We start from the raw sequence: 21,134 nt of genomic DNA on the forward strand, positions 1-21,134 counted from the left end.
CCCCGCCTCGGTCCTTCTTCCTACGGGTATGAGGCCGTGCCGGTTAGCACTGGGGGCGATTTGGGGACCTCAATGGGAGCACCTCCACGGGTAAGCCCCCACGGACCTCCCATTCCCCAGCACGTTCGTTTGCCCTTGTCGGGCTCTCGGATGAGACCGCCGGCTCATCTCACGGCAATTTTGACCTCTTATTCGGAGCCCGGGAAGATGATGAGTTATCAAGTGCGGCACTGGAGAGCGGGCTTTTCCACTCTGACGCGGACACCTCAGCTGGGCTCCCTCCTTCGGGTGTGGTCGCCCAGTCTCAGGCCGACACGGAGATGATGGACATGCTTTCCCGGGCATCCGCGAGCGTCGGGCTAGAGTGGAACCCTCCCCTGAACCCTCGCAGCTCGATGATTGGTTCCTGGGCCCAGAGCGCCACTCACGGCCACGCCCCGCCCCAGTCCCTTTCTTCCTGTAAGTGCATGAGGAGCTGACAAGATCGTGGGGGGCACCTTTTACTGCCCGATCCCGATCTTTCAGCTCCCCCGCTCTCACTACGATAGTGGGAGCCAGGTAAGTGCTTCGATGTCCCTGGACTCAGCACTGCCACGGGGCTCGAGCCTCCGCGATGTGGCACCTCAGGCTCCGCCCCGCCGCGAGACCCCACCCGCCGGTACGTCCGACATAATTATCCCCTTGGTCTCCTTCGCCCGGAGTTTGGACGTGTGGCTTGCACTTTCCAAAACATCGCGATGGCTGATCCGGACCATCCGGCTACGCGATTCAGTTCGCCAGGTGCCCACCCAGGTTCAGCGGGGTCCGCTTCACCTCGGTGAAGGGCAAGAGCACTGCTACCTTGCGTGCAGAGATCACGACCCTTCTGCGCAAGGGCGCGATAGAGCCTGTCCCTCCAGCCGAGATGAAGAAAGGGTTTTACAGCCCTTACTTTTATAGCCCTTACTAGTGACACCCCCCCCAACGCAGACATTTATGGCCCCCAGTCGGTTAACATATTCCACTCTTTTTGGGGAGAAGAAAAAGAGGAAAAGAGGCCACGGCTGGGCTAGCCTGTCCCTATTTGTTGGGCAGTCGACTTGTTCCCGAAGGACCGTTCGACGCTCATAAGAACGTCGGGGGGGTTACGTGATGCCTGGTGCGCTGGCTATGAGGCATACAGCGGTCTGCCCGTCTCGCACCGCCAGTCCACGTAACACAGTTAAGCTAGTTGTGGCGTTTCATACAGGGACCCCTAGTGTCACTACATCGACACAACGTCGAGTGAGTGACAGATAGGGAACATCCTGGCTACTTTCGTAACCTCCGTTCCCTGATGGAGGGAATGAGACGTTGTGTCCCTCTTGCCACAACGCTGAACTACCCGCTGAAATCTTGTCTCGGATTTCAGCGGCTCCTCAGCACAAAACCTGAATGAGTGGTTGCATACCAGCTCCTTTTATACCTGTATGTCTGGGGGAGTGGCATGCAAATTCCACTCGCCAATTCCCATTCACCTTTTTTCAAAAAGCAGGGGTGCTCGGGGCTCCCAAGAGTGACCCCTAGTGTCACTACATCAACAAAATGTCTCGCTCCCTCCATCAGGGAATGGAGGTTACGAAAGTAACCAGGACGTTTTATTTTTCTAGCATTCTAGTTTTGATGATACACCAGGGGACCCCACAAGTTTTGGCCTTATGGGGGGTCCTGGAATCCCCCAGCCCCCCTCAATTCTAACACTGTATTTATACATAATTTTCAAACAGCGCATGCAGGTGGACCATATACTGTAGACATGAGTTGCAGACATGCTGTCTGGTGTTGTATAATTTGTTTTAATGACCCAGTCTATACAAGTAGGTCAGTGAGGGCAGTCACAAATCTGCTCTGACATTTACAAAATCCCCTGCCTCAGCTGCTTTACACATGTTGGATATTCTCTTTGTTCATGTCATCTGCATGTCTATGCAAGAAGAGACAAAAATTTTCCCAGCATTTTTCCAAAGGACAGATTTGTGCTGTTATTACCAACATATATAACATATTAGCCATTCTCGACAATTGGGTGCATATTGCACACAAAACCGACAAACTCTAATCTGATTGGCTGGCTTTTTATAACATATGGGACTTTTGAGTTTTGTCTGTGAAATAATCAGTACTCATAACTTTTGGATGACAGAAATTCTGCTCAAGTCTACACATATATTTTTTATTTTTTATTTGTTCAGTATTTTCTATACAACTAAGCCTGCAGTGCCATTATTTGAATATTTTTCCCACACTGGTCTATTGTTGTAGTATAATCTGTTTCAGATAAACCTGCCTATGAACGTCATGTAAAAACTAACAAACTGTGGTTTGTCACTTTACATGTCAGTCAGACAGTCTCTTCCTGTCTAAGTGGTGGTTCTTGGCCAGAATGAGCTGCAAAGTGGACCAGACTTTATGCTGGTAGTTAAAGTCTGTAAAAAGGTTCCCTGGCAAGTGGGGGCATCTGCAGAGCTGTTAAAACCTCTCTAAATGCTTCCTGAAGTAAAATTAAACAAGGGGAAACTACTGGCAGATTAGGAGGCCTCTCTACTGGTATCTGTAAAAAATCCAGAACAAGTTTAAACATGTTAACCTCCCCTTTTTTGAGCCCAGCCTGAAAAAGACATACTTGAACTAAAATGCAAATTAAGTATTTAGCTAGTATTCCATTTCGAGCACAGCCAATGTTTGACCAGTTTCTGAGTGTATAGTTCAGTGGAATATGGATGTGAATGACAATTCTCTTATAAAAATGTTAATGGGTTATTAAACAAATGATAGTTTCTTAATTCATGGGTAAGATGTAAACTTTGCCAGGTGTGCACATTAAACGCAATGAGATTAAATTTACAGCATTGCGATTACAAGCCACAGACCTTCTTTCCCTGTGGCCCCTCTGGTCCGATGTCACCTTGAGGTCCGGGTAAACCCTGCAGGGGAGAAATTAAATAGTATGTTACAGTGTCTATCAACATGAACATTTATGATAACATTCGTATTATGTATCTAGGATTAACATTATCCATTAAAATAAAATAATTGTAATCTTATGTTATGAGGGCGCAATTCAAGACCATTACACTGTAGCATGCTAGGTTTTTACAGCCTAGGTGCATGTCACTTCTTGTTAGCAACAGACTATGTTGTAGCTTCAGATTTGAAAATACACTTTCAGTGTATGGAAAAATGATGCAATGAAAGTGAACAACTTCCGTTAGAAAGAAAGTCATAAAGGTTTGGAAGAACATGAGGGTGAGTGCTTGAACTACCCCTTTAACACTTAATGAAATGCATTTACATTTATGCATTTGGACAACACTTTTATCAAAGGCAACTTTTGAAATAAATATATTCACACCCACCTGCAGACCTCTGGACCCTTGAGTACCAACTGGACCCTCAGGACCCTATCATAAATTATGACAAATAGTGGTAAGAAATTATTAAACATCTTGGTTGTGTATCATATTATTGTATTTACCACTAATTCGAGGAGTGCAGAATAACATATGAAGATTCACACACCCTGTCTCCTTTGATTCCTGGAGTCCCACACTCTCCTCTTTCACCCTGTAGACAAACAAGAGAATAACATACACATAACTTGTTGTAACTCATATGAATGTGTGGTTTAACAGAAATAAATTATGTGCATGAATTCAGAACCTTCTCTCCTTGATGGCCTGGTTTCCCCTGACAACAAAACAGGAACACAGGGAAACAAATTTAGAAATATCTCCTCTTTAATTGCATCTTGCAGATCCGTTTTCAGTTTCATGTAGCACAGAATAAGTAGATTTATAGGTAACACTTTCTATGAAGCCCATATTTCTAATACCCTTGTAAAGGTAACACTTTACAATAAGGTTGTATTTGTTAACATTAGGTATCATGAACTAACAATGGAGAATATATTGTTACAGAATTCATTAATCTTGGTTAATGTTGATTTATAAAAATACAATTGTTCATTGTTAGTTCATGTTCGTTCAAAATGCTTTAATTAATTTAACTTTTAAATGTAAAATTGTATTAGTATATGCTGACATTAACATTATCCAAGATTAGTAAGTGCTGAAAATGTCAAGTTCATTATTAGTTCATGTTAACTAATGTAGTTAACTAATGTTAACAAATACAACCTTTTGTGTTACTGGAAATATAAATACAATACAATATGGATGTTGATTGTCCCTATACTCTTTAAGGTAGAACGATGAATAGATTAAATATTTGAATGCCTTCATATTGTCTCATTATACACATTATAATATGTTACAACGTCTCATAAATAATTGAACATTTATAATACATTAAAATATTTAATCTATTCATAGTTCTACCTTAAAGAGTATAGGGACAATCAACATCCAATTTTATCTGCACAAGTTATAATGTAATATACAGTATACAGTATGTTAAGCATCGTATAAGTGCTGTCATGCAAAAGCAGCAAAGAGTCAACAAACATTAGGCTTTATGACATGATCATATACCATGAAAGTTACAAAAGCAATTTCTTCGGCCATATCCTAAACTTGTGACATACAATACATTACAAGCTTATATAATGGAAATACAAAGGAACACACATTACAATATACATTTTGAGACATTAAGTAATGTTATGTACCATGTAATGTTGCCCAACAGGGTGTAATTTAAGTTGAATATATATATATATATATATATATATATATATATATATATATATATATATATATATATATATATATATATATATATATATATATATATATATATATATATATATATATATATATATATATATATATATATATATATATATACTATACAGTATATAGGCCTAATGAAAATATATAATAAAGCTTGCAAATATATGAAAAATATATAATAACCATTTTACAAGCTTGACTTGTAATGTCTTATAACCACTTAAAAATATCTTTTGGAGGTTTACATATAGACTTGCTTTTGTCACTTTACTTAATCATTGTGCTGTGTTCATTTGTCCCGGTCACAAATGACCGGCCCACTAAGATTGTTCATAAATTGCATATATTAATCTAATATTGCATATATTATCACAAGATATTGCATTAGATCTTCTTGTCAACTTCTTTTTGAGTAATTTTGTACTTCTTTTTTTAACATATTTTAAAAATATATATATTTTTATTGATAGAAGGATTCCTTGAATTGAGCTTATATTATATATAAGTGGGGGGCACTCCCTGCAGAAAATAATAATAATAATTATGTAATAACGAAATAACCACTTGCTTGATCTAAACAAAATAGGTGTCATTTTAAAGCTTAGAATCTGGACTTTACAATGCATATAGCTGATCCTACCAATTCTTGAATAATTTGCTGGCAAATTGGAACTGTTTTGTTCTCATAATTTGCAAATTTGTTATCTCAACAATTATATTCAGAGTTGGTAAAAACATAGAAAAGATGAGCTAGCCATGTCTTATATATATTTGGAAAGGTCTCAATTAGTAAAATGCAATAAGCAAATTTGTTTCACCTAGAGGCCAAACTGCAGTGAGTTTAGATGTATGAAATTCCCACTGACACATATAAATATATTAAACAGCAGTGTCTTTTTGTTACGTTTTTCCTTATTACTTCTTGAAACATACATATAACATCAAAAATGACATATCGTAACTTACAGCAGACTATCCCGATTTAAACGAGCCCAAACACAACATAATATGTTGCGAACATTTAATATTCCTGTATTTTGTAATCTAATCCATTAATTTCCAAAGGTCGGTCACTTTAGACCAGGAACACCACAGGTGTAACAAAAGATAAATAAAACCAATAAAATTTTATGAAAATTATCTAAAAAATGTTTGTGTGTTCAGATGCCTTGTGTGAACAAAGTCATGGAATTTTATTCCAACTAGATGATATTAACTACAGTTTTCAGAAGAAAAAAAAAAGTGAATCAGTCAGTTTTGACTGGAACACAATTTAACAGTTAAAGCATACCTAATATATATATATATATATATATATATATATATATATATATATATATATATTAGAACTTCTGCAGATAAAAACTTGGTCATGTTATAATGCATTATACTTGTTGGTCATGTTATAATGCATTATACTCTGTAAGGTATAAATATTATTGATAAGTATTATAATGTATTATAATAGTGGTTACAATTATTGATGAGAAGTTATAACAGATTATAAGGTGTATTATGGGACATTAAAATAATGCATTATAATGCATTATAATACCTTTACAATACATTATAAATATGTGCTTCATAGAAAGTGATTTTCAAAGATCAAAGTGATGATCATTCACTGATTTATTTTCCAGTCACTCACCTCAGAGCCCTCACGACCAGGAAGTCCACTCAATCCAGCTTCACCCTAACAAGAGCACAATACAATTGTTATCAAGTAGTGGTCGACCGTTACGGGTTTTTCGATGACCAAAAAATTATGCTAGACTTTTTCTCAGACCTAACTTCACTTCTATTTAACCAACTACTCCCAAGGTGATTTTTAGTAAATGTACAGAATAAAGTCAGCTCCACACAAGTTCTCACATGTGTCCTAGCAGAGTAACCAAAGGTAGTTCATTAACTGTGGATATGTTGTTTTTTTTAACAATATAGCTATTGTTTTATCATTTGAAACCTAACAAACCTTTTTTTATGTTTTGCTTAAAAGTGGGCTTGTGATATCTGTCTTCAATGGAAAGATAATGAACTGAATATTTAGTCATATGCAAAGACATTGATACATTTTTAAGTGTGGCTGAAGTTTGCAAATGCTTTTTGGGGCCACTGTGCATAACACTAATAACAGCAAATGGGATGTACACAAAATATCTGCAATAAAATGAACATTTATTTAACACAATATTTACTGAAAAATCATTAGAAAAAGTAGGCACGGTTATATTCACAATCCAATAATGTCAAAATGGTGAAAATATTGTCTGATTAATCAGCCTGGCCGATATAACTGTCTATCCCTATTATCAAAACAGAATTACAGAAGTGACTTTTGATGTTAATACATCTGTCATGGTTATGTACTGCTGAATTTGAGAAAGTGTGAGGCAAACCAACAGCTATTCAAATAGCAATTGGCTTTCTACTCACATTTTCTGTGTACATGCAGAAAGGCAGACACCCACCAGAAATAGTGACATATAGATGGCAGAAATAAAGACAAAGTGCTGACCTTTTGACCTTTCACTCCAGGGGTCCCGTCCTCACCTGGGCGACCCTTCTTTCCCTGCGGTGTAATAGGACAAAATGAGTAGCGGTGTCAATTCCATTCACATTTTTTGTTCAATGAGTAAAAAAAGTGAACAACCTAGTATGTCCGATACGTAGCGGTTTGCCTGCATTGTCTGCACTTAATGTTTTATTATTATTACAAAACAGTAGAGAATGAGTTGTAAAGCAGCCTGAGCTACTGGATGCAAGTGTGTTTGTGTTTCTAACCTAGCAATACTGTGCCAATAAAAATCCCTTAAACCTTTTAGAGATATTCGAACAGTGAAAGTACTGTAGTTTAACTACAGTCAAGCGACACATTTAAATAAGTAATTAGCTACACTAGAAGCTACTAACTTTTTTAAGAGATGAAAAAGGTAAAAAAAAGAAAAAAAGTCACGTGTTACTGGAAAACTTTTTAGACTGAGAGTGTTCAGGAAACCTTTCTGAAAACAATGATTATTTTTGCAATTACGTTTGGTGAGATACAATACATATCACCTTTTAAGTTAGTACCACTGCAACTTTAACTTAGTGTAAGTCAAATATAATAAGTAGTGCTGTCAGTAAAATATTTAATAGTGATTAATAGCATGATTTTTTCATAGTTAATCGTGATTAATCGTAGATTTTAAAAGTGCTGAAATTTGACTCCGAATATTCTTCTTTTCCTGTCAAAATGCATTTAGTTCCTACTGTACAATATGTAATCATAATGTTCATTACATTTTCCAAGCAAAGAATTCCACAGTATAAAGATAGAAATGCATTAAAATTCAAATGCACCAATTCAAATAACATTAAACATTTCCCAAAGTCTAAATGGGAGGTTGACTAATTGAAAGAACCCATCACTGAGTCCCCATATTTTTCGTTTTCATTGCAATGGGCATTAAATCTCTTAAAGCCTCATCCTACACAATATTAAACATGGCTATTCACTTTGCTACAGCAATCGTGAAGCTGCATTTTTATGATTCACACTTCTTTGAACTCTACATGAAAAGCACTTGCAAAGAATGTCTTGTTTTGCTTTTAGGGCAGACGCTGTCCACGTATTGATACTTCGGGCACTAAATTCTTGAGCGCACGATTCGCAGTCTTATCCAATTTTCGTGAGAGGCGTGGGTAGGAGTGTTTGCACTACTGTGGGTGTAGAAGCGCAAACTGTGGGTGTATTGAATGTAAATGAAGTGGAGCAAAGCGCAATTTGCTATTTTCCTATTTTCCTAAGAATTTGGTCGCTGTGCTAAGACGTTCAATACCACCTCTTAACTCAGTGCAAAGTCCAAATTCAGTTCCTGCATTTGCAATTTGGAGAGTTCACCAGCAGGTAGTAAATGTCCAAATTCTGAAAGGACAGAACATCAGATAATGTCCTTGACGATCACTGTTGAAGCCGTTTGTTGAATCAAAGAATTATGAGGTTTGTGTTACATTTTCTAGAGGTCATGGTTTTATTTTATCATTATTATTATTATTATTATTATTATTATTATTATATTTATGTTTATGTCACTGCAAAAGGGGTATGATTTGTTTGACCACTTCATTATTTTGATTATATTTTATTTTCGTTTGAAGTGTAATTTGAATTTAGAAATAGTTTTGGTTTAATTTTTTCGTGTTTCAATAAAAGAATTATATTTTTCAAAATCAGTGTCAACTGGTAGAAGTGATGTGCGTTCTGATACAATCACTGTTAATACCAGCCATGATTTGTGTGTCAGTAGATGAAAATCATTAATAATACTTACATTCTCTGTAATTTAATGGAGCCTATATGCATATTCTGAACCACATGTTCCATGCATATAAAAGGAACGTGTCCCATTTAACAAGGATGCACAAAATAATGTAAATCCATATTTTTATTCTTCCAATTCATTGCATACAGTCCATTTACACTACTAACTTCTTATGAATGTGCTGTCTTTGTTTATATCGCTGGTGCTTGACAGGGAATGGACTGTATAACAGGACGGAGACGTGCCAAAGAAGAACCTCCATTGACCCGATTAGCGCCTTGCATGGGCGATTTTGCCAAACCCACTTGCACCTACACTTAGCGCACACTTACACGAAAATACCAAAACTTCATGGCCATGCCCATTGGCTTATGTGTTAAGGCATTGCGCTGTGCCTAGCGCTTGCACGTTTAAAATAGGGCCCTTCATCCGAATTGTCTGGAACATGATGCCAGGGAAATGCTGATGCTGCACTCCAGCGGGTCGTGTGAATGTGGCTTATCACAAGTCCAATCTGGGTTTGTTTCATACAAAAAAATTACAGTTAAGGGGTCCTTCCTCCATCACTTGATCACTGAAACGGAATCGCTGTTGTGTGTGTGTGCTTGAGGTGTGTACGTCAGTGTAATGTCTCCTGATAAGGTTTGGGGAGTAACGGAATACATGTAACAAAATTACATATTCAAAATACAAAACATTAGTTTATTAGTTAATATAAGTAAAACATTTTAAATCCTTAAAACAAGATACATCTATTTATTTATTTATTTATTTTTTGCCTCTGCTTCTGAGACAGTCAATCCACGCATCTTATCACGTGGCTCATTGTGCATGACACCGTGGAGACTCCCAGCATGTGGAGGCTCATGCTACTCTCCGCGATCCACGTACAACTTACCATGCGCCCCACTGAGAGCGAGAACCCCTAATCATGACCACGAGGAGGTTACCCCATGTGACTCTACCCTCCCTAGCAACCGGGCCAATTTGGTGGCTTAGGAGGCCTGGCTGGAGTCACTCAGCACACCCTGGATTCGAACTCGCGACTCCAGGAGTGGTAGTCAGCGTCAATACTCGCTGAGCTACCCAGGCCCAATTTATCTTGTTTTAGGAGCAACACTGCATTAGATATTTATGCTTTTTTCAGAGAATGCATTTTTAATATAAGTGTATTTTGTCTTACTGTACTGGCAGATTTCTTTTTAACTTTTATTAACTTGTTTAGAGTCAAAACAAGTGAAAAAATCTGCCAGTGCCGAAGAAGTAATCCAAGATATTTAGATTACATTACTGACTTTGAGTAATTTTACGAAATATGTATTCTGTAATCTGTAATGAAATACATTTTAAAAGTAACCCTCCCACTGCCCCTGACACATTGCAAAGTTTCTGCCCTATTCCATCCTATGTTTAGAATTCACACGGAGCTGAATATAATTTCAGAATCTAATGTCAGATTGGTAAAGGCACTAATGGTGTTATAAAAAATTAGAGCATTAAATAATTTAAATTAATTGCATGCATTAATGCATTAATTATGACAGCTCTCATATTAAAATATTTTAATGTTTGTATGTTGCTCGATTTACGCTGTTAAATAAGGTGGAAACACGTCATCACAGTCTGTGAAAAGGGTCCATTGAGAAAGAACTCATCAGTGTCCATGGGTTTTATTTATGCATCCATACTACTTCCCCAGGATTTAAGCCCCAAAACACTGACACACAAATCTTACATTAGTTAAAAACTGATTATCTAGTATGCAGTAAGTCAGCTACTGTATATAGCACCTGGTTAGCGCTAACTACTTCTGTCACTTACGGCACAAGTGCAGGCAAGAGAATGTTAAACTAATGAGAGCAATTACTGAAGCCTGTAATTTATAGCCATGAGAATGTAAGGAATCTCCATGAGGTGAAAGCACCTGGATAATGATGGTCAGGCTGTACATCAGGGAATAATTCACTCAACATGATCCACCCAGTCCTGTCTGACTGACATGGATCCTCTATCATTGGACCAGAAGATTAGACTCTAACTATGGTTTACTTTAATCTGTTTTAATTCTCTAAATCAGATTTGTGTTTGCTGATCAGGGAAGGGGAGAGTTATTTATTATCAGAACCAAAGGCCTAGGGTAGGGTAGCCAGCTATCCCGTATTAGCCGGCACATCTTTATTTCGGCCAAAATGTTGGACATCCTGGCTAATATGGGACAGGTGGCTACCCTACCTACGGCTATTGTCCTGATTTAAGTGGCGTAGTGCTGAAGGGGACAGGTGTGATTTCTCAGGACACTTTTTCTGTGATATCTGTCAGGTTGTTGGGACATTTTAGGTGTGTTAATAATAATAATAAAAAAAAAACACCTTTAATTTTCAACCCTCTATCTAGGAAGTCAAGGTTTTCAGTCATAACATACAATTACTTACTCTTCATATATGTCACATTCTACAGACTAAACATGGAGGTTTATTTTCAGGAATTTTATTTTGTGTTTTTCCCTGAAGGTAGTACTGAGGGGTCCTGACAAAGATGATAATTATCCTGACTTTTAGAAAGCAAAGCAGTTATCCAAAATGACAGAATCGTCAGTCTCTTCCCACTGTTGACATACCTCAAAGAAATCTGTACCTCTTAAACACAGAAAAGAGACAAGAAAAATGTGCCTCTGGGCTTGCGTGGAAACAAGGTTGCATGTTGCAGGAAGTTTAAAGAGAAAATACTTACCGCTTGGCCAATGGGTCCTCTTTCGCCCTTTTCACACGCACACTTCGGGGCCAGAGGACACTTTAAATATTGAGAAATGGGTGTAAATGAAAAAAATTCTTGTTTATTGCATCTCAGTGAGGCAATGTTGGGGAAGCTACATAAGTAGTTAAACTACAGTCAAGATACTCTTTTAAAAAAGTATTTGAGCTACTAACAAAAAGTAGCTATGTACATTAAGGCTACTTAAGGGGCCAAAAAATCCTGAATTGGTGAATAATATTTTGAATCGGTTCATTTCTTTACATGAACCATCTGAACGATCCTATTCATTTAAACGAATCAGACTTTCCAACGCTATATGAGAGAAATTTAGAAGGCAACTTAGAAGAGCATTTTTAATTATTACCTCAGTTCGCTCGGTTTTATACAGAGCCCCGTAGTTAATCGTGCCCTTGCAATACGTTTTGCGTGCCCTCGCAATAGTTTGCATTCCCTCACAATATGTTTTGTGTGCCCTTGCAATAAGATTTACATTCCTTCGCAATAAATTTACCATGGTTTTACTCTTGTTATCATAATTTAACCTTGATATTCGTAGTAAAACCATAGTAATAATACAGGAAAATTAAAACTATGGTAATAAAAATCATAATTTTGTGGTTATTATTATGGTTTTACTACAAATACCTTGGTGCCAGAAAAAACACATGCTTACTTAACTTACTTTTCATAGTTACTACTAGTAAAACCATGGTTTCCGCCAAAAAACAAAAACAAAACATCATGGTTACTACAATAGTACTATAGAAAAATGATTTCTGCCAAAAACTATGGTTACTACAGTCTACAATATTACTATACTAAAACCATAGTTAAACTATGGTATTTGTATAGTAAAACCATAATAACCACAAAATTATGATTTGTATTACCATAGTTTACGTTTACCTATATTATGGTTTCACTACTAATATCGTGATTAAAATATGGTTACTGTAGTAAAACCGTGGTCAATTTATTGCGAGGGAATGCAAAACTATTGCGATTTCAGGAAAAAAAAAAATCCCGCCCTGTCCTATATGGGGCTCCATCATTTTAAACCTAAAGTGCAGCATAGAGAATGAATCGGTGAATTGTTTTTTATTCGGTTCATTTCATTTACATGAACCATCTGAACGAACCTATTTACTACTATGATGAATCAGACTTTTCACAGCTACATATGAGAAAAATTACAGTTCATTAGTGTGTGTTTAATTATTACCTCAGTTTGCTCAGTTACTAGCCTAAATGCTGCGTTAGGATGTCTGCTTGAGAGAATCGAGAACTGAATCGGTGACTCATTTTTCAATCAGTACGTTTCACAAACCATTTGAACAAACCTATTTACTACTATTACTGTAGAATGAATCTGTCAGTCAACCTACTGGAAAATGTAGTTAAGGAAGTAGTGTCTTAGTTAGCTTTAACTACTTAAGCTTAGCTTATTTTGCTACTCCCCAACACTGCAGTAGCCTAAGTTATTTCAATTAAAAGATGTTAAATGGTGTGCACTTACCCCATCGTTTGCCAGTTGAGCCTGTGTAGATATAACACATGTAACACAACAAACAAATTAGACTCTACTTACACTTTAGCTGGTATATTGTACCTGTAATTGTAAGTGTTGCTATTTCAAAAGGTTTTCATTTGTACAGTTTGGAGAAATAGTTAATGTCAGGCTATGCATTGTGCAAATCTCCCCCGAGCTCTAAATTTGACTAAATTAAACACTAGCATTTAACATGCTGAGTCCTGCTTAACATTGAAATTATAGTGTTTCTGCTTACAACCGGCACAAATCCAGAAAAACAAAACATGTTTGATATATATTAATTTAACAGTATAACAACATAAGGGAATGAAAACAAAGATTTGTGGATTATACAAAGACTCATACTCAAATGAATGCCAGGAAATACCACAACAGGAGGTGATTACTCACACTGAAGTGTAGAAAGGCTGATAGTTAACCACCAGAGGTCCAGTTATTTGGGTAGTGTATATATACAGTAACATGTCCATTAACTTTATTTTATTGGTAACAATTTTCAATAAGGTTCCATTCGTTGACATTAGTTAATGCATTAGTTATCATGAACTAACAATGAACAATATATTTTTACAGCATTTATGTTAACGTTATTTAAGAAAAGTACAATTGTTCATTGTTAGTTCATGTTAGTTCCCAATGCATTAACTAATGTTAACAAATACAACACTTGATTTAAAAAATGTCTTAGTATGTGTTTAAATTCACATTAACCAAGATTAGTAAATGCTGTCAAAGTATTGTTCATTGTTAGTTCATGTTAACTAATGTTGTTAACTAATGTTACATATGGAACCTCATTGTAAACCGTTACTATTTTATTTAACATCAAGATTTAAGGTTAAAACCCTGCTGGAAAAAAACAAAACAAAAAAACATCCTTAAGCCAGTCTAAGATGTTTTGTTGGTCTTAGCTGATTTAAGCTGGTCTCAGAGCCTGGACAAGATGGTGTTTAACTGGTTTTAGTTGTTGTTCTCCCAGCCTGACTAGCTGATAAGTGCCCAAAAAATCTGTTAAAACCAGCAAATAGACCAGCCTGACCACTCGAAACCAGCCAGATGGCCAGCTAAGACCAGCCAGCTTAGATAGACTAATATTTAGATAAATCTATGTATAAATGGAAAGTAAATATTTTAAGTCTTGTAACTGGTCACCATTTTTTTTCAACCAGCTTGCCAAGGCTGGGAGACCAGCTAATTAACGTAGACTGGTTTAAGGTGGCTTTTTCAATGGGACATTGGTGTAAAAAGTAGGGATGCACTGATGTATCGGCTGCCAGTATTTATCTGCCAGTTAATGACCAAATTAAAACCATCTGCATCCAAACGCTTTGTAAACACGGCATCTGGATGGCATTTTCCATTATCCATTACACCACTATAGAATTTAAAAGGGCGTTCCATTGGTAACTTTTAATTTTTAATTGATGTGGTTGACATTTCCGAGGAATTGCCCAACATAATATGTTTGCATAATATGCATTTGTGATGTTCTGATGTAAAATGTGAGTTCTGTTGTTTTGAACTGCAAAAACAGAAGTGCAAAAATCTTTTAGAAGTATAAAATATTGTTTTTTTTACATCAAGCATCATGCTTTGATATTTTGTTATTTTTCAATATTTTTTTATTGTCTTTTTTATGGCTCTATTTAAAATTTTGGCCTGTCATATGTTGGCCTGTCAGATCCAATCCATGTTCAGTAGAAATTACTTACTGGTAGAACAAAAGCTTTTGCTGCTCTTTGTAAGCTTCTAAAACATAATTCCTAAGCAAAACAGTGATCTGATGACAAAATATGGTAAGTGACAAAATATCGGTATCGGCCAATAGTTTTTTTTTAAATTCGGTATCAGTCAAAAATGTTCATATTGGTGCATGCCTAGAAAAAAAGTCCTTTCTAGAACTTCTCTGTAAGAATTGTAGCAAATTACTTTTACAGATGACATAAGAGAACAATATTAAAAACATCATACTTACAATTTGAGTAATGACTTTTTCCATGACATTTGTGTCTTGCAGATTATAAAGGAATTTGGTGGCAGGCGTACTGGCCAGCAGTCTCAGGTTTGCTATGTTGGCTGGTTCATTGGCAGTACGGGTGATGCCAATCGTAAAGACCTTCACGCCCTGGTTCTTTGCATCAGCCATAGCTGAGAAGATATCAGGGTTCCTGGGGTGGAAGAACCCATCTGTTAGGAGCAAGGCAATCTTGATGCTGTCCAGGCTGGATTCTTCCAGAAATATCTTGGTCATGTTGGTGATGGCGTAAGTGGTGTAAGTGCCGTGTCCGATGTAGGCCATGGGTGCAATGCTACTCTTGAAGTTCTCCGAGCCTTTCCACTGTTTGAAGGTCTGCTCGACAATGACGTGGCTGCTGTACTGAAGCAGGGCGGCTCTCCAGCTGAGTTTGCGACTTGTGTCCAAGCGGATGCTCTGTAGACCTTCTATAATGTCCAAAGTAAACTGCTTCTCCTGTTGGTGGTTATCTTTGGCCGTCTCAGAGCTGTCCAGCAGGAAGGCCAACTCCAGACCACAGTCTTCATCCAAGATGGCTGATGTCAGAGAATCAGATAGAGATAAGGTAAGGGGTGAGTGGCAATATTCAGAAAAGTGCAGTTTTCTGTCCCGTGTTGGCAGATTTCCTATACATTATTTCCTATTTCATATAGAAGGGCTTGTCCCTTTTTACCCACTTTAAATACTCAACCATGATTTGCTACTTGCTTTTGAAGTCAGCTGGTATTAGGGGGAGGGATATTCTCATTCTGGCGAGCATTTCATTAGACCACAATTTGGATACGCCCCTTAGTGCAAGATGAGTCATCAATATTTTTGGTATGTTTTCTGGGAACATTTGCTAAAAGATGATTATGTCAACTTTTAGGAGTACAGTAGCATATAGTTGGCCTAAAAGCTAACAGATATTGACTAAAAGCCACAAAATTCAAAATTTTTAAATCGGTTTCATTTCAGTTTGTGAGCTGGTATTTGTAATGAATTGGCCGCACCCACAACAAATGTTGAATTTGAATTTGAAGAAGAATTCACTAAACTGCAAATCAAAGGAATTCAACACGGTCTTTCATTAATACGTTTTGTGACAAACTAAGCATAATTAATTACATTATTAATTTGACTTATTAGGCTATTTTACATTTCTCTCTGAAATATTCCAGTAAAAAAGATCAGCATAGGCTCATTTAGTTTGATTGTGTATAAACAGTCAATATTGCCACACTGATCCTATTAGTCTCCTAATGATCATTTTTGGCTTTTTTTCTTTCATCACCCGGTTTTTCTTTCAACACATCAGCTCATCAGTCTTTATGTCACTGGTGACAAGAAATTGCCTACCAGGTCTTATACAGGTATTAATAAATCATGTTAATGTTAGAATAACAGAGAAGGGGAATGCCTAAGGGTTCCAAAATCACTACATTGAAACATATCCTCAGCCAGATGGCTTTTAGATACAATGCTATAGTATGTCTGGTATGTCTTAACATGACATTGCATGTTTTTAGGTATTAAGACTTTTTATGTTTCTTCACCATTAGTAGCATGAAATGCACTAATGGTGTCTCATTAGTACATATGACATATTAAGAAGATAAAAAATAGGGGGCCTGGGTAGCTCAGCAAGTAAAGACACTACCACACCTGGAGTCGCAAGTTCGAATCCAGGGTATGCTGAGTTACTCCAGTCAGGCTTCCTAAGTAACCAACTGGCCCGGTTGCTAGGGTGGGTAGAGGCACGTTGGGTTAACCGCCTCGTGGTCGCTAAATGTAGTTCTCACTCTCGGTGGGGCGCATGTTGAGTTGTGCACGGACAGGGTTGGGAGGGTTACTTTTGAAATGTTTTCCACTACAGATTACAGAATACATGCTGTAAAATGTAATTTGTAACGTATTCCGTTAGATTACTCAAGGTCAGTAATGTAATCTAAATACTTTGGATTACTTCTTCAGCACTGGTAGATATTTTCACTTGTTTTGACTATAAAAACTCTGCCAGTACAGTAAGACAAAATACACATGTTAAAAATACATTCTCTGAAAAACCTAAATATCTTATGCAGTGTTGTTTCTAAAACAAGATAAATCAAACTGATCTTGTTTTAAGGATTTTTTAAAATATTTTTACAGGAAAACAATACAAAAATTATTATCAAGAATATGATTTTTGCCCTAATATCAAAGGTCTTACTAGAAAAAAAGAAATTATGATCTAACGTGAATTTTCTTGATAAAAATATATGATCGTGCCTGGTAACGTGCATGTAAAATGGCTAGAAATAGCATTTTAGCTTAGCGTAAAGCTGACAATTTACACAAGGTTTATTTCTATTTCATCTGCTCCAAACTTACTTCAAACTTACTTCTCTGTCTGCTCGTATGAATGTAACACATCATAAGAAAGTGTTTCACTGCTGTTCAAATGCACTTTGGATCGCATCATTTATATGTATAAATGTTTTCCATCTGAAAGGACTAAATATTAAATGCAACAAATGACAATAAAATGCAAAGTAATCTCTTCAGTAATCAAAATACTTTTTGAATGTAACTGTATTCTAATTACCAATGATTTAAATTGTAATTGTAGTTGAATACAGTTACTTATATTTTGTATTTTAAATACGTAATCCCGTTCCATGTATTTCATTACTCCCCAACCCTGTGCGCGGATGCCGCGGAGAATAGCGTGAAGCCTCCACACGCGCTAGGTCTCCGCAGTAAGGTCAACATGAAATGGCATTCACAAATTTCTATTTCCATAGTGTGACATATTTCAGAGTGAAACAGCTATGTAGAGTCAGTTGGTTAAAAGACCAAGAATTTTTTATTTGGAATAATGTGCACGGATTATGAGCAGCACTATGCCATGGCATGGCCATGACATTTTCGTGCAAGCATGCGCTTTGTCTAGGCGCAAGTGGATTTGGCGAAATTTCACGTGCAAAGCACTAATGGGTTGGGTCAAGTGCAATTTAATTCTGAGGTTCTTCTCTAGTTATTCCACAGTCTGTGTCCTATTATACTGTCCATTCCCTGTCAAGCACCAGCGATTGTATCGGCACGCACTTTACTTCTACCGGTCGATTTTGATTTAGAAAAATTACATAAATTTATTGATACACAAAAAAATTCAACCAAAAATGTTTCTAAATTCAAATTACACTTGAATGGAAACAAAAAAAAAATAATAAAAATAACAAAATGGTCAAAATAATCATACCAAATCCAAACATTTCACTCTCTCCAACTTCTTCCAACGGCCCCTTTTGCCATGATTTACGACAACAGGTGGAAAAATACCAATACAAATGACATCATAAATACAATTGTAAATATAAATATAATAATAATAACTGAAAAATAAACCGTGACCTAAAGATAGTTTAACACAAATCTCATAAATATTTATTTCATAAAACTGCTACAACAGTGATCATCATGGACATAATTTGAAAATCCACCTTATTTTCAGAGTTTGGACATGGCCTTTATTACCACCTGCTGGTGGAATCTCCAAACTGCAAATGCAGAAACTGAGTTTGGACTTTGCCCTGAAAACAGACATGCTGCTGAAATGTCTTAGTGCAGTGATTCTCAGGAAAATAGCAAATTGCACACTGCGCCACTTCATTTACATACAATACACACACAGTTTGTGCGCATACACCCACAGATACAAAAAAGACGCTGCGTATGGTCGTAGCACTCACAGAAATAGAGCCCATAATGTTAATTAGTTTAAAACTTTTCAAAATCCTAAAACTTATAGTTTATTTTATATAGTTTTTTTTTGGGGGGGGGGGGGGATATTAGAACCCTGCTGTATTACGAACCAACAATTCCTAGACAATCTAATATCTTTTATGCATTTCCTTCATCTTTCAAAGAAAAGCTCTAGAATGGTCGGTGTATTCATTCAGTTTTATCATGTCATGCATATTAAAGCACAATAAAAGTCAAAGACTTATCATGGATCCTGGCAGACACATAACAAAGAGGTGCCCCACCTTGCCCATCATGTTTATGGGTTGAAGTCTGCCCCCTGGTCTTCACTCGTGTTGGTCCGGTTCTTTCCTCATAGAACTCCTGAGCCCAAACACTCAGCAAACACAAACACAACAAAAACCAGCACAGTGTTTGAGGCATGGTTGGCACTCCTGCAAAATTATAATACATAAATGCTCACTGAATGGGTGAATCTCACAAAACCTGTCAAGAACATGTCTGCATCATATTTCAGCCCAACATCAAATAAAAGAAATAAGAAACCATTAGGACCATTAAGATTTTTTGGCATTGTAATGTTATTTTAATGACAATCCCCAAATAATCTCATTACCATAATGCAATTTTTTTTAATTATCATTACTGTAATGCAAATAATTCATATTATTTAAACTGTAAAGTATTTATCCATAATGGTAGTATTTGTTGTTTTGCCTTTGTTTTAGACTGATTACAGTGTTGCAATAATGAGTAGAATAATAAACATTTTGAAACAACCGAAAAGCAGACGTTCGGTAATATGAATTTGAAAATAGTGTTTAATTGTAATTAAAATTGTCACTATGCAAAAACTCTTAATGGCCCTAAATTATGCTTCATTTTCTTTGTGCAGAATATATTTTGAGATGAATTGTGACATGGATTTTTGGGGGGTGATATTGCAAATACATTTACCCATTTATATATATATATATATATATATATATATGTCTTAAGCATTAACCAAAATACTATAAACTATATGCAGTTCTCCAAAGGAACATCAAATCTCTCAGTCACACTGATATTATTATTATGATTATTATAAAACCCTGCTTAACTCAGAGCTGCATATTACTTTCCAAATTACCCAAATAAAAATGCTTAGCTTAACAACTTAAAGAAGCATGCTTGCTATTGCATGTGGATAAAATGGCCAGAATTTGTCAAACTTTAAGTAATAAATGACAAATGACTCACCTCTGGCAGCAAAGCCTCTTGCCATAAGCTACCTCTCCAGGTGTGTTGCTCTGCGTTCCAGGTACAGTGTGTGTGAGTATGTGTGTAGGTGTGAGGGAGACACTGAAGTAAAGTGCAGTCCTGCCTGGATGAACAGAAGTAGACCACGTCCTCAGGCCCTGTGTCTGGAGCTGACACAACCCATTTCCCTCCCACTTTTAAGGGGAGGAGGGCCCACCAAAAGCTTTAGCATTGCCTTTCTCCCCCCAGATATCACAGAGAATGAACTTAAATGCTATATAATGCAACACGGCAGACACTTCTCACATACCTTTTCCAAAAACTTTTTTTAAAGCCATATGCTCAGATTTCAAATTTTAAGGGACAGTTTACCCAAATTATGCCCAAAAAAGAACTATTGCCTCATCCTCATAATATTTCAAATCTGTATGCTGAATGGAAGAATGTGTTTAGACGTTTATTACATCAAAACTTGCATTGCATGTCAATGATTATCAGTGAATAACGACTTAACTTTCAATCTGTTTCTCACACAGCGCTACCATATAGCTTCAGAAGACTTGGAATATGTAATTGACAAACTGCTGTGTTGCTTGGAACTGCACCCAAGACTTTCACCCACTGTTGCACTTGTGTATATGGTTGAGTGACATTAAAGGGATTTGATTGATTTGATATAGTGCACAAGTCATATGGACTACTTTTATGATGTTTTAATGTTTGTTTGTTTGATGTACATTTTGGAGTTTGACACCCGATGTAACAAATAACTGCCGTTGTATGGAAAAACCTGCATCGAAATTTTTCCAAAGAAAAAATAACAGTGTGGAAGTAAT

At 36.7% G+C, this 21,134-nt stretch overlaps 2 protein-coding genes across 2 annotated transcripts in view; one reads left to right on the forward strand and one right to left on the reverse strand.

The window, feature by feature from the left end:
• LOC127447628 (C-X-C chemokine receptor type 1-like) overlaps positions 1 to 17,708 on the forward strand; it is a 154,227-nt gene extending 136,519 nt beyond the window's left edge. Inside the window, exon 3 of the transcript XR_007898400.1 lies at positions 17,651 to 17,708. The gene's annotated coding sequence lies outside the window, so the exon portion shown is untranslated. The remainder of the gene's footprint in view (positions 1 to 17,650) is intronic.
• The window catches only part of col28a2a (collagen, type XXVIII, alpha 2a), a 41,360-nt gene extending 20,966 nt beyond the window's left edge, over positions 1 to 20,394 (reverse strand). The window contains exons 1-11 of the mRNA XM_051709560.1: positions 20,299 to 20,394; positions 19,341 to 19,490; positions 15,292 to 15,866; positions 13,281 to 13,301; positions 11,741 to 11,800; positions 7,225 to 7,278; positions 6,358 to 6,402; positions 3,679 to 3,705; positions 3,538 to 3,582; positions 3,375 to 3,419; positions 2,889 to 2,942 (exon numbers count right to left, since the gene is read on the reverse strand). Of these exons, the coding sequence (XP_051565520.1) occupies positions 2,889 to 2,942; positions 3,375 to 3,419; positions 3,538 to 3,582; positions 3,679 to 3,705; positions 6,358 to 6,402; positions 7,225 to 7,278; positions 11,741 to 11,800; positions 13,281 to 13,301; positions 15,292 to 15,866; positions 19,341 to 19,490; positions 20,299 to 20,323 (1,101 nt within the window). The 5' untranslated portion in view covers positions 20,324 to 20,394. The remainder of the gene's footprint in view (positions 1 to 2,888; positions 2,943 to 3,374; positions 3,420 to 3,537; positions 3,583 to 3,678; positions 3,706 to 6,357; positions 6,403 to 7,224; positions 7,279 to 11,740; positions 11,801 to 13,280; positions 13,302 to 15,291; positions 15,867 to 19,340; positions 19,491 to 20,298) is intronic.
• Between the last annotated feature and the right edge of the window lie 740 nt (positions 20,395 to 21,134).

The sequence above is a fragment of the Myxocyprinus asiaticus genome, chromosome 10 (assembly GCF_019703515.2).
Source record: "Myxocyprinus asiaticus isolate MX2 ecotype Aquarium Trade chromosome 10, UBuf_Myxa_2, whole genome shotgun sequence".
NCBI classification, from domain to species: domain Eukaryota; kingdom Metazoa; phylum Chordata; class Actinopteri; order Cypriniformes; family Catostomidae; genus Myxocyprinus; species Myxocyprinus asiaticus.